This window comes from Amblyomma maculatum, chromosome 5 (genome assembly GCF_055883805.1).
Source record: "Amblyomma maculatum isolate TAMU_Amacu chromosome 5, ASM5588380v1, whole genome shotgun sequence".
Classification (NCBI taxonomy): Eukaryota; Metazoa; Arthropoda; class Arachnida; order Ixodida; family Ixodidae; genus Amblyomma; species Amblyomma maculatum.
In genome coordinates, this window is record NC_139348.1 from 142117312 (window position 1) to 142131525 (window position 14214).

Consider the following 14214-nt stretch of genomic DNA (forward strand, 5'->3'; position numbering starts at 1 on the left):
TGTAACTTAAAAAATAAAAATAACCTAATATATATTATAGTTTTGTTAAATATAATTTTCAAAAAAATATTAATTTTTTTTTACTGAATATTTATTGAGTTGTAGGCATTAGTAGGGTCTTGCTGGAGCCGTAGCAGCCGCAGCCAGTCAAAGAACGGTCAGGACTCAGAAAGTTGTTTTTGTTGTGGAGCTGGTGGTCGCTGTGGTGGTAGTGGTTTTTGCGGTATATGGGATTTGTTAACGGTACTGCGCTAGTGTGGTGATTATAATCAGCAGTCATTAAGTGCCGCTTTCTTTGTGCACCGAGAAAAACATGGGTAAAGTCAGACGGAGCAAGAAGCCGCCTCCCGAGGGATGGGAACTGATCGAGCCGACGCTGGATGAACTTGAGCAGAAAATGCGTGAATGTAAGTGAATATAAGCTTTCTTTCCGCATGCCTTTTGTTTTAGCTCTATAATAAGAAAAAAAAAAAAGATTACTCACATAGCAAAACGGCAAAGCTGCGTTACATGTTCTGTCATCGATTGCACCATAACTACAGTGCCTCGAGTGTTTCGCCGAAATACCTTGGTAGTAAGTTCGGAGGCCTGCATATGTATGTCGTTTTAAGTCTTGCTGACAAATGTTAAGTGTTTAGTTGTGGCGCATTGCGCGGTGAAGAGTAGCATGCGGTGCAGCTTTTAGTGACCTGTTCCGATCATTATAAACAGCAGTTATATAATAAATATAAAAAAAGATACAGTGCTCGGGTTCTAAATATGCTTAAACCCTGTTGACTGTGGTTTACTGCTGCAAGGTACATTTCTTCCGCAATGTTTTGCCCGCAGGTGAGACAGAGTCACACGAAGGCAAGCGCAAGGTGGAATCTCTGTGGCCCATCTTCAAAATCCACCACCAGAAATCCAGATATGTCTTCGATCTGTTCCACAAGCGGAAGGCCATCAGTAAAGGTGCTCTGAAATTCTTGCTCAGCATTCTGGAAGAGGCCGCAAAAATGATACTAATGATCGCTGGATCAATTGGCCTCCTGTTTTGTTGTTTCTCTGCTACAGAACTTCTACTCTTAACTTAGACTAGTTGTGGTTATAAAAATACTTTGGGCTTTTTGCAAATCACTTACACTGACATCTACATTATGGGAAATCTGTTTAGCTTATAAATGAGATTCTGACCTATTTATTTTTTGAAAGGGACGTTTTGTTTAGGAAGTATTTCAAATTGGTAACACCTCCAGTAAGATATAGATATATTGTTGTTTGTTGTTCACTTACTGTCACGCGCCCGGTAATCACCGGAGGTCATCACCGAGACATGACAAAAGAGGGGGGTGGTCATTCGATGTCCGGCGTAGCCGGTAAGCAAACGTGGAGAATGAGTCGAAGACGCGTTGACTTGAAACAACAATAAGAAGTTTATAGGCGCAGAACGAGGTATACACAAAACATTTAGAGGGCAGCAATTAACATTCTAAAAGGCAACGACACGAGTGAAGAAACAATCTAATTAAATACTGCGAATTACATATACAGGGTCATGCTTTTCCGGGATGGAAGTAACAATTCAAGCAACAGTAAGGGAAAGAAAGTTCATAGCAGTTTCGAACATACAATTGATCGGGGAGCGCGGCGGCAGTCCATCACTGAGACGATGCAGACTGGCGGCACTCGAAGGCGACGGTCCTTTCGGTGCAGCTTGCGGGCTGAGGATGCGGTGCTGGCGGCGGTCGGGTACCCCCCGGGAGCACGTGGCAGCTCGGGTTTCCTTCTTCGGGAGCGAACTGGGCGGACTGACTTTGGGGCCTCGGCGGCTCCTTTTTAAACCCTTGTCGACGATGCCTTGTGCGCAGGGTCGGGGTCCGAAACAAAACACACACATAGAGTGCACAAAGTAGTTCACTCACAGAGGAAGGCGCACGTAGACACACCACACTTCAGCACTGCATGGCCGCCATCTTAGGTTTGAAAAAATAACGCACAACAAAAACAACAATCACTTATGCCCCTAACTTCGGTTCTTTTGGGGGTCACATTGCCAGGGGAAAAAAGATATACGGGTATACAAAGGAAGTAGTAGGGGTGATTTTGAGTGAGGATGTACGACACAGGCAGCACATACTCTTCTGCTCGAGCATGGAGAGAATTGTAGCTAACACAGGGAAAGCTATACTGTTTCGAGGCAACGTGCACGTACGCGTTCTTGCGTGTCCGACCGATGGTCACATATACAGGTCCCGTGAACATATGGGGTTTACAGAACAACAATTCCGCGTGTGTATAAATGCACCATGGGCAAATTAATGGATGCCGCCTATTCTGTGACACTTACTTTGTTGGATTCTCAAGTGGCAATGAAAGCTAACATAAGAACTTCTTTAAGGTATTTTGGGTCATGTAAAAAAGGCACTTGAAAGGCTAATTTTCTAGGCCAATTGGAACTCTGTGTTTAGCGCGTAAAATATGCCAAACGACGCACAAGACTAAAGGAAGAAACGTGAGAGCAATCGTAAATCGTTTGGAGCATCCCTCAGGAGCAACAAACCACTGCACATGTGCAAAGAAGCAGGAGAATGAAAAAGAGGCAAGAAAAATCGTATTATAACATGACCCAGAGCTTGCCTAATGAGTAATAACTTAAGTGCATTTTTTTTTTGTTCAAAAAGGTTTAATTCAATGGGAACTTACTTCTCTGACTACTAGGATAAAATTTTCGCTGGCTCATAGCACGTAAACACAAATTTTCGCTTATGATATGCTGTAGTACTGTTTTCTTCTAGTACCTTGTAGAAATATTAAAATATAACTGTAGGTCATCGCTAGGGTATTGAAGCAGTGGGTCATTATTTTGGTGTTCAGTGCATAGCTTCAGCAGTGCATGGTGGAGCAGGTGATGAACACAATTCACTGCCTTTGGGCAGTTGATCCTGAAGTTGAAATGGGTGTAGTGTTTTTATTGCCTGGCCGAATTGTTTGTTACTTGCAAATGACTGTGAATTCTGCTGGTGATGAATTGGTAGCAGCAATTAGTAGGTGGTATGCATTTTCAGCAGTGCAGTGTACGATCCGCGAGTGAAATGAAGGCTGAAGGCAGAAAGCTGCATGTAGTGAGTGTGCTGCTGTTGTGCAGAGCTGTACGAGTACTGCATCCGCGAGGGCCTGGCTGACCGTAACCTGATGGCCAAATGGAAAAAGCAGGGCTACGAGAACCTCTGCTGTCTGCGCTGCATCCAAACAAGAGACACAAACTTTGGCACCAACTGCATATGCCGGGTACCCAAGGCCAAGCTCGAAGAGGTTAGATTTCAGGCTGTTTGCTCAAGCTCCGCAGACAGTTTGCTTCTCCCATTGGATTGGAGCTGTCTAATGCCTTCATTTTCTGCGCTCCTTTTGGGCTGAAGGTTGGTGAGGCTATGCCAGCTGAAGTTTAGGTGATTCTCGCACATCATAAAAGGCTGGAGTCCAATCTAAACTGACACCTTCAAAAGAGAGGCTAAGTATAAAGCTAACAATATAAGCATAGATTGAGGATGTTTCACAAACCAGGCATTACTCCTACTACACTATGCAGTGGCCAGTGATTGTGGAGGTGTCGCTGGTGGGTGGTTATTCAATGAATCATACTAAGAACTGACTTGAATCAGCCCCCCCTTCCCCTTTTCATGTTTTCTGTAGAACATCTGTTCAGACTGCTAGGCGAAAGTTACCCACCAGCTAATGGCAATTGTTTAAGCCAAGCATGGTTTATTGGAGCAAATGGCAAAGTGCAGTGCACCTGCACTGGTGCACGTTGTCACTGGTATCATAGAGTGGTCTTTCCAAAGTGCTTCATCTGGCACAGTTCAGACAGTACTGGAAGACCACACAGTTGAGTTAGAGGAGAATTGGTGAAGAATATGGTGATGTGAGCAGGCGATTGCATGAGGCAATTGAATCAAACAGGCTCGTGAATCATGAGCGGCTATGATTTGAAAAGTTCCTATCTGTTGTTCTTAGTGTTTACTTATTTCACAATACTGCAGGCCAAATTGTCCAAGGCAGGAGGGGCATGAAAGGCAAATATAGCACGTAATATAGATTAACACAGTGCATGTCGCACAAAGAAAAATGTACAGAGGCTCAAAATTTTAGCAGCATGCTAACATTTTAGGCATATCTAATTCAGAAAAAAAATTTGAAGCTGTTTTTTAAAGTGTGTTGAACAAAAAATACAGACTCAGGAGGAGTGTTGGAGGACTTTTTTTTTTATGTTCACCTTTCTGGTGAACATAAAAAAAAAACGAGACTGGCTTGGATTCACATAAGCATGGTTTTGTGGAGTTCAAAAAGTGCCGGTTTTTTTTTTTTTTTTTTTTTTTTTTTTTTTTTTTTTTTTTTTTTTTTTTTTTTTGCAGGGCAAGATAGTAGAATGTGTCCACTGTGGCTGCAGAGGGTGTTCCGGATGAAGACTGAAAATACTGCATAACACTGATTCATTTCCATAACAACCAAACAGAAAGTCTGTTGATTGCACTGCTTTTTGGAACAATCCTACAATAAAAGTGGAGTGGCAGATTTTCTAGTGCAGTGTTTTCTACTGAGAAGTTACTGGTGAATGCCTATGCCACTCAAGTGCAGAAGAAACTGTGAATTACATTTACAACTGTGTAGCTGTGCTTTCTATACTGCATAGCTGTGTTTTTTGTTTCTGTAGCCTAACCGCCTACCATCGCTATTATTTCGACATCAGTGAAATTACTCATTAGGGAAATCTGAAAGCTATATAACTTACCTTGGTAGGCTTGCAGATGGTAATAGTTGTAGCAAACTTTGTGGTCTTTTTCATTCCCACAAGCTCAATATTGAGTTGAAGCACTTAGAAGCATTGTTTCCTGGATACGCGGGCTCACTGCAAGGGACGAAGTAACAATAGCATGCCCAACCAATTGCCAGTGAAATTTAGTGATAATGCATCAAGTGCCGTTTTTACCCATGTATACCTCAAATTGCTGTCTGATATTGGCGATGTTTTTTTGTGGATAACTTTGCAAAAACAACAGAATGTTCTTGAGGTTATTGTGATTAAGGTGCATTTGGCTAATAATGATTGCATGCGTGATAACAGAGCCCTATGTTCAGGTAAGAATTCGTAGCTAATTTCTGAACATTGGCTGTGAAATTCAGATGAGTGTCACCAGCTCTGCAATCACGACCATTTATCTAGGTCTAGTGTCATTCTCTACATATGTGGCATGAGAAAGTGGCATCTTGTTGGTGCCTGTCCCACCTTGACTTGCATATTAACTGTTGGCCCCTGTGAGGAAACCATGTTCCGTGCCAGCAACCTTGTGAATGGTTTCATGTGCTATGGCACACATAGCAGTTTCAAAGCATTACTTGCCAAAGTACATCGCGGTACCAATGTTGGCACACTGCAAAGCGGTAGGCATTTGGGACACATGGGCTCCATACAGTGCTCAGAGGGCACTGCGGAGTAGCATGGTAGGTATGGCAATTCTAGTGACGTGACCGTGCCAGTTTCACTACTTGCTCTTTTATGCCCTCGCAACAAGGGCGTAAAGCTATAGTACATTCATCCCACCACTTAAAACGCGCAATGTAGACAGCTAGCATTTTTTTGCTATAAAACATTCTATTATTTCTATTAGCACTTAAGAAATTCGCCAAAGGGTGAAAGGCTAACAAACCACATTCATCGATACATTTGCTTAGCGCAGATTCTTGTCGACTCATTTGGCACCACTCACAATGATCAATCTGAAATAATATACAACAATTGAAGACATATTGAACGAGGTGGTGTGCACGCGGTGATCAATAAATTCTACTGGCAGCAAAAGCTTGCGGAATTCGGACCCTTGGATCCCCTAGACATATACTCTACGTCTGTATTCCATGCACAAGTTTATACAGCTTGGGGGTTTACTCCGAGTCATTCCTACCAACTTGAGCAATGTACATTATATGTGTCAGCCGATGTAAGCCAGTTTAAATCCAGCGGAACTATGGGAAGTAAAGGTACAGTGCCTAGCCCTGCAAAACCACAGCTAGCTGTGCTAAAGCAAATCATGGCTAAACCACCCGGCTTAAAATGCCGATAGTATGTACAATGAAACTTTAGATGCACACTACGATGGTTGATAAACATGACAGAGACTGGTGACTGGGCTCTCATACTGCTACAGTCAACCCTAGCAGTTGCTGCTTGTGCACCCTTCCTGAAAACCTACAAGCCTACCTGTAATAGGATCAGAGCAGAAAGAAGAGAGCAGGTCTCTTCATTACTTTCTATGGTGGAAAAACTGCTTCCGAAGAATTCGAAATGAAAGACATTGAAAAAAAGCACTTTGTATAAAGTGGTGAGGAAAATGTGGTTTGTACATTTAGTCTGCCCTTCGTACACCACATTTTCCACCAGCTCCAGGAGAGAGTTGTAGCAGATGACATGGACAACTCCACCTTCCGTACTCACCATGCATGTGCCTGGTGTCAGATTCTCTCCTGTTATCATAGAGGGCACAGCATGGAGTGTGGTGGTCATGCTACGGAATGTTTCCTTTGACAGCAGGCCACACTGTACTTTCACCGAGCAAAACAAGCTAGCTCAGCACAATGCTTTGAAGCCACTCGTTTCGAATGCATACTGGTGATTTGCACCAGTAACAGTAACTGTTTTCACAGCAAGTTTACATAACATGGGTACAGGTAATCAGATTCTTGTAATCAGTACCATTTGGTCTCTTTTCCAGCTCTGCAATTTCTGAAAATACAAACTATGGCTTCTGCAGCATAAGTGGACTGCAGCAGGACATTGACCAGCAATGTCTAGCAATCAGAGGCACCACGCATTCTCACGAGTACTCGTGTGTAGTAAAAAGTGACTTTATTTACAACTTAAAGACAAAGACGCCGATCGATGCAAGACATAACCAATGGCGAAGTTGTGCTTTGTGATGATCCACAAGTCAGCCGGCCAGACCAAGGATGTTGGGGGTAGAGCGGGGCGAGGACGGTGTGCACATTATTCCGCAGATGCCATCTGTTTTGCTTGTGCTCTGATGCGCTTCTCGTACTCCAGAGCATTTTGGCTGCACAAAAATGTGGCACACATTAAGGGAGTCGCTCTATATTTGCTTGCGATTAACAGGGTGCCATCCACCCACTTTACCAGCTTAAGGATCCCGACCAGTAAAGTGTACAATGTATAGTACACTGGTGCTCAGCACAAAACTCAACTCTGTCTTGAAAAGATAAAGCCTAAAGCACGACTAAGCTTACGAAACCCAAAGTGATTCAAGAACATTAAAGAAAGGTCTATGCGACAGAGGCACAGATTTAAAAATAATTTGTAACACAAACTTCTCAGGATTTTAGGATGTGCACAGACTCTCTTATGTTAGTATCTCACAGATTTAACAATAATTTGTAACACAAGCTTCTCAGGATTTAAGGAGGTGCACGGACTCTTATGTTGGTATCTCACAGATTTAAAAATAATTTGCAACACTAACTTCTCAGGAGTTCAGAAAAACAGCAAGCGTGCCAAAAACAGCTGAGAAGATTGGTTCTGTGGATAGCATTCATTTATCTCAAGTTTGCAGAGGGAGTGGAAGAACTTTCCATTTCACAGATCAAAACATAACGGCAGGCAAAGTCTTCCTTATTTCTTTAAAAAAAGATATGCTATGCATGTCATCAAAGCAGACAATATCATGGATTTCTGAAGCTCTACAGCACAGTCACATGTTCCTCAAGGCTCTTGATGATGACAACTTGCGACAGGGATGACAATACTAATCACAATGGAAGCACTACCATAATTCATAACAAGTAAGTGATCACTATAACTTCATTTATAATAAGTGAGTTAGACTATCTCCAAACAAGCACTGTGTTCATTTTATCACCTGTGCTCGTATGCAGGTTGCAGTAACGTTAGCAAGGAAAAGCAGAAAACATTAACTTTACATATGGGATACAGAGAAGCTGAAAATGATGTCATCAAGAAGTGTCAGTTCATATACAGCAAAAGTTTGTTAAGTTGAACTTCAAGAGACTGGAAAAAAAAAAGGTAACGTTTGCAATACAGTTAAATTGTTACAAGAGACACTCTGTTATAAAAGACATTTGAAAATGGTTTGGTTGGTTTTCCTATGTCTGCCATGTTAACATTGCATACAAGAGACATGGTTACAAGAGACACTCGGTTACTAAGGACAACTTTTTCAGGTCCCTGGAGTAAATTCTTCACTATTTAGAAGAGACACAACTCAGCTGTGCTCATGCAATGCAGCTGAAGCATACGAACTCGTACATGATGCACTTAAGATTCCCTTAGCTAAATTCTGTTTCATATCAGCATCCTCTTTGTTTTATATGTCAGGAACTGAAATGTGCTTCCCCATAATTGGAAAGTCAAAACAACCTCGCTGTTTCAGCCAACAGCACCGCATTACTGTCGCCTACAAAGCAAATAAAAATGCATGAATGACCGACTATTTTTAACTCCTCGCTTTTAAAGTTCGATCACAACATGAAAGCTCAAAATCCTGATGTCTTTCTCTTTGCAAACAATGCTTCTTGCAGCACCAAAAGCACCAAAGTTCTCGTGCTCATAGCCACAAAAGTTATTTTTCTTTCCAAACTCCACACCCTACCTTCAACCAACAGACAAAGGCATTATGCACTCTGTCAAGTTGCTGTGCAAATCAAGGTTGGTAAAATGCCTGTTGCTCGACAGGCAGCAAGACTGTACAATAGTAATTGACGCGAAGTTTGCTGTTCAGGTGATTTCGGGTGTCTAGAATGACCTGAGAAATGAAGTTGTGTAAAACTTTTTCAGACAAGCAGGCTTTAAATGTGGTGACATGATATAAGAGGGTCCATATATGGATACTGTGGAAAACTTCCTTGGAGATGAAGCTCGGGCGAGCATCCAAGAGAATGCTGAGGTACCAGAATCTTTTGAGGAATTCGTATCTGCAGATGTGGATCTTGTGTGCTCCCGAAGAGCTTACAGATTGTGCAATTCTCGCGCAAATAAGTGGCACATGTTCCACGGAGGATGACTACAAGGACATTTCAGAGAAAAAGTGTCAGCATCTGAGGGTGATGAGCATGTAAGAGAGCTTCAGAGGTATTAGAGCAACAGGAAGGCTTGCAAAGTGAAGTGCTTTAGGAAGGAATAGACTCTGCACTCACAAAAATACATACTAGTATGAATAACTTCTTTAAGCTTTCCTGAAATGTTTCCTGTTAATGTGTGTGAATGCATTTATATGACGACGTGCAGTAAACTGATCAACACAGTGCTTTTAGAATTTTTGGTTACAAAAGACCTTGCTTACAAGAGACATCTTTTTCGGGTCCCTTGAGTGTCTCTTGTAACGAGGTTTTGCTGTATCTAAAAGTTCGAACTACATAAGAAAAACAGTCAAGGACTGCTCGAGTCAGGGTATATTTACATAGCGAGGTTCGATCTGTCAACGAAGTGCTGGCATGTGGTGATCAATTTGTCAGGGACAAGTGGAGAAGAAGGCGGGATGAGAAGAAAAGAAAGGGGGGGGGGGGGGGCATGAACACCCACAACGTGAGGAAGCGCAAAGTGTGAACCTGTATCCTGCAAAACTGTTTGGTGTACATGAAACTAGGCTTGGTAATTGTTACGCATTCGGAAAAGGTACACCAGAGCAAAATGTGGACAACACACGAAGTAATTTGGGGTATGACTGCATTTCAAGTGAAAGGCGAAAGCCTCACTACTTGAAAATACGTTTGGCGCTATCAACAAACAGCGGTACCTATAAAGATGGCTTCGGTGTACAGCATCATTAATGGACCTCCATGTGGCACCGAATTTCCCTTCTTGCATATCAAACTTGTGTCGTAACTATTCTACATAATGTTCTGGGCAGTGCCAGAGAATTTCGCTTCCCATTTAGCACGCATGTTAGTCAAGTTGTAGGCTAGTTAGCGAAAGGAATTCAAACTGACGAACATGTACCCCCTGGCTGTATGCCTTAATTGCCTAAACACATCATGTGACCTAGTGCAGCGGGTGCCGTCAGAGGACGAGTGGAGAGGATGTGGTCAGAGAAGCAAAACGTGTACAAATGGCATAGAGCCAAGGGAGAAAGCATGGGGAATGGCTGCCGCAGCGGCAAATCATATACCTAGTCAGTCCTAAGTGTTCTTGCTGAATTTGTTGTGTCAATATTAACTGAGAGTTGCAATTATCGTTTGACCACGGGTATCTCTGAATTGCTGTTCAAGTAAAGAAGACCTCTTGTGTCGGTTTTCATTTATGTAGTGGCCTCTCCAAACCTCTGCATAGTTGTTTGCGCATGTGGTTGCTCCTGTCCCTTTGATCATTTGACCACGGGTATCTCTGAATTGCTTTTCAAGTAAAGAAAACCTCTTGTGTCGGTTTTCATTTATGTAGTGGCCTCTCCAAACCTCTGCATAGTTGTTTGCGCATGTGGTTGCTCCTGTCCCTTATCTTTGCTCTCCTAGACACTTTTTCTCTAAGTTTTTTATTTACCTACATCACTTGCCTTTTCTTATAGCACCTTTCTCAATCCCCATTACCACTGAACTCAGCTCTTCACTCTCTGCTCACCTTGGCAGTTATATAGCACACAGTTCCGATACGACCAACCTCTCTCCCTCTTTCAATTTTTACCTGATGCAAAGTGCCTCCACACCTGACCAACTCGGTTTTGCCGCCAAAAACATGTACCAAATACTTTTCATTATTTTGTATCCAGTTCAAGACACATCGCTAGCTGTTCATGCCGTCAGGTGCAGCTTTGGTTTTCTGAATCACCCAGCTCTGTTGCTTACAGCTCATTCCCATGCGCACGTGCCTTTAGGTATACCTCACGAGCAGATCATGTACATGATCATGATCATGTTGGCATTGTGTGTGCAAGAATGAGCAGGATTTCTTTTCTACTGGGCCGGCTGCAAAGAGGATCTATGAAAGTTTGCTTTGATGACAAGAGTACCACTTCCACTTAGCGCAGCCTGAACAAACTATGCACCGCAAGCTTGTTTTAAGTGCTTCCGTGACAGTAGGAAAAAAGAACACATGAAAACAACAACCCCAACAGACCACAACATTATTACTGCAGCGGAGCATTACGATGATCACGAAGCACCCTTCCGTGATCACATTTCAACTACAAACAGCACCACCACCATCGCATTAGCAGCACAGACAACCCTCACTATTGGGAGGAGTACAGAGATGGCAGACTAGCAAATACTTCTATGGACCATTCCTTCACCCATTTAGCTTTTCACATTACCGACTGCCACCAAGCAAGAGGTCCTGCCTTTAAATTCACTGCGCTGTCAACATCATCACATCTTCATGTGCCCCTTACTTGGTGCTGTGCAGTTGCAATGAGCCTGAATGACATGATGGTGCAAAAAAGATGCTTCCGCTGCACGTGTCATAGGTTTAAGCCCATTGAGTTATCAAATTCTAAACCTCTTCATTTTCCCTTAAAGAGTACCTGTGCACATTTCTTTGACACAGAAAAGAAACATACAGTCAGAGGCCACAAAACCTGCATCTGCACTGCACGCATTTGAGAGGAACAGCACACTGTCAGAGCAAACCACCTCTTTCTACTCCAATTGTTGAATGACTGATGAACATTAATTCAGATGATGACACATACGGCGTGGTGGAACCTACCAGTAAATAGTGTACGCCTCAGCTTGAGCGGGGTCCTTCACATTTGGCTCATTCAGAAGATCCTGGACACCCAGAAGGATCTGCTTGATGGTGATCGCGGGCCGCCAGTCCTTCTCCTCGTCTAGCAAGGAGAGGCAGACTGTCCCCGACGGGTACACGTTGGGGTGGAAGAGGGGCGGCTCAAATTTACACTTCGGCGGCGTCGAGGGGTAGTCGTCCTTGAACACCATGCGCAGCTTATACAGGCCACCTTCCCATGGTGTCTGCAGTGTACACATGGACAAAGTTGATGTACATACGCATCACTGGGTGCCGAGGCCCAACACAGTTCACAAGACCCTTGGCAAACATGATAACATTGTTTCATTCTCATAAATAAAACAGTTCTGCCTTCATAATTTTCAAAAGTGTGTGCACTGCAAAGCTGTCTTTCTATAGGTATAAAATGAAAACGGAGATGATCTTCTTGTTTCTGTCTCAGCTCTCATGCAGCAAGAGACAAAGCAGGAGGGAGGAATGCCACTCACTCACCCCTTGTTTACCAGGAATGGCACACTCCCAGTTGAGCAAGTTTAACGTGCCATCCACGTTCTTTGTAGGTCGCGCCACAAAACCCTGAAGGAAGAAAAAAAAAACAAAAAGGGCAGTGTAATTAAAAATAGTCATCACACGTTTGAGCCAGTCATGTCCTGGAAGCTTATGCCGAGCGCCAAATGCAGCCTGCAGGGCAATGAGAAAGTTACTGTGTTTTTCGACAAGTCAACAGCTTTAAGCCCACCGAACGACAGGCGCGCACCGCCCACGGGCGTCGTCTGCTTGCTGATCTAGAAGATTCGGTAGCGAGTAGCCAGGCGGCGCAACATGCTCTTTAGGAGTTAGCGCCAAGTCCCTTCGAACTATTACTATTACCAACGTTTTTTTTTTGAGCGCGGTGTAGTGCGGCAAATGCACCCTACGTGCTGATTACACGCAGAAAAAAAAAAAAAAAAAAGGAAGTGAATTTAGGCGCGCATTCTTAGCGGTGCCGGCTGATGTTTACTAGTTGTACACGGCGTGTGCTTAACTGCTGATGTGCTGAAGCTTTGCCATTTTTCTTTCGCAGAGGAGCATGCATACAGTTCAAACCCCAGGGCCTCACTGCTGAGGCTACTTACAAATGGGTGGTCCTTCCTCCAAGCTTTTCGCTCCTCCGAGAGTCGAGCGATCGCGATTCCAGACATCGCTGTTCCTCTGTTGAAAGTAGCAAACCGGAGGTGGCCGTCAGCCGAAGGCAGCGCACACCAGGGACCCACAAAACGCTCAAGCTAACAACCCGTTAGTGAATGCACTGGTTTGAAAGCGCCTTCCGCCTAACCATTCACGCCGGTTGGTTAACAAGCTAGTTGTGGCAGACGCTTGACCGAAAGACGTGGACGATCCGGTTTATCCGCCGGCCACCAGATCGACATAGAAAATTAACACTGCTAATACGTTCATGCAAGGGAATTCAAAATTGCCGAATAAACATTCAATGGTCCGTCTTTGACCGTACGATTGATGTAAACAGAGTTTCAGAGTTTTTGCAGCTTTGGCGCTGACAGACACGCTAACCCTAGCTGGGAACCCGTCGCGAGTCATGCAATGAAAATATAACTACGAAACCACTGTGAAAAAAAAAAAAAAAAAAGGTGAACTTTCAGCACGTGCTACAACATTAGCGCAACTAAAATGTGAACAGTGCAGTAAAATTCACATACGCACCAGGAAAGGAACACTTTAACTCAGCTCGCGCGTCGAACGCTCCGGCCCCAGCTCGCCTAGGCGCGTAGGCACGAAAATCCAAAGTAGGACAGCCGCAGTGGCCGTAGATCGGCAGTGAAGCGATTTTAACGTTCGCAGCGCCACTACCAGAGAAAGGTAGTGGAGGTCGGAGCTTTCGAAAAGGGAAACTCCGCTCCAAAAAGTGACAAATTCTTATATGCATTTTTTGGGTGCCTATAATATCTAGCTTTTGACGTCATTACCATTTGGAAATCACTTTTTTTATCTATTTTAAATCAACTCTACGGCTGTTATTTCTAACAATTTTCACTACTCCAAGTCTTCAACTAATTTTATTTTCCAGGTGATTACACATTTACCATCAAATGGCCGCGGGCGAGCCACTATTCGTACAAAACCCTCATTTTAACCAATAAAAAAAGAATTATGTTCTGCAGCTTTATCGTACCTGTTCTAAAAAATTCTCTCGCCTCAACCGGAGGCTCATTTGCACTGAAACATGGCTGAAACTGCGCACTAACCTTGAGCGTTGTCGTCCCCTTCTTTGCGAGGTAAATTTGACCATGGTGCTTACTTCGTTTGGCCGTGCATGACGAGAGACCAGGGCCCGTATTCCGAGTTTGCGTCGTTATCGAAGTGCCGCATATATATATCGCACTCACGTGACCTCGAGTCATCTGATTGGTGGAAACGCCGGAACATGATGTTGCACTCCTTTTCCAGTTCCGTAGTGGCAACACCCGGTTCCGGCGTTT

General features: G+C 43.6%; 2 protein-coding genes across 3 annotated transcripts; one reads left to right on the forward strand and one right to left on the reverse strand.

Annotated features, from left to right (window-relative positions):
* Positions 1-139: 139 nt before the first annotated feature.
* On the forward strand, positions 140-4548 carry l(1)10Bb (BUD31-like protein). Its single transcript, XM_084604555.1, has 4 exons — positions 140-407; positions 829-951; positions 3125-3291; positions 4389-4548. Exons 1-4 carry the CDS (start codon positions 314-316, stop codon positions 4437-4439), a joined length of 435 nt encoding a protein of 144 aa, XP_084460681.1. The 5' UTR covers positions 140-313; the 3' UTR covers positions 4440-4548.
* A 2306-nt stretch (positions 4549-6854) lies between these two features.
* lwr (ubiquitin conjugating enzyme lesswright) lies at positions 6855-14057 on the reverse strand. Of its 2 annotated transcripts, none has more exons than XM_084604556.1 (5): positions 13981-14057; positions 12853-12928; positions 12230-12313; positions 11699-11961; positions 6855-7082 (listed from the first exon to the last, which is right to left on the reverse strand). In XM_084604556.1, the coding sequence occupies exons 1-5, from the start codon at positions 14022-14024 to the stop codon at positions 7016-7018; spliced, it is 534 nt and encodes a 177-aa protein (XP_084460682.1). In that variant the 5' UTR covers positions 14025-14057; the 3' UTR covers positions 6855-7015. The 2 variants fall into 2 exon arrangements, with proteins under 2 accessions (XP_084460682.1, XP_084460683.1); XM_084604557.1 differs by lacking the exon at positions 13981-14057 and adding an exon at positions 13439-13586.
* Positions 14058-14214: the final 157 nt, after the last annotated feature.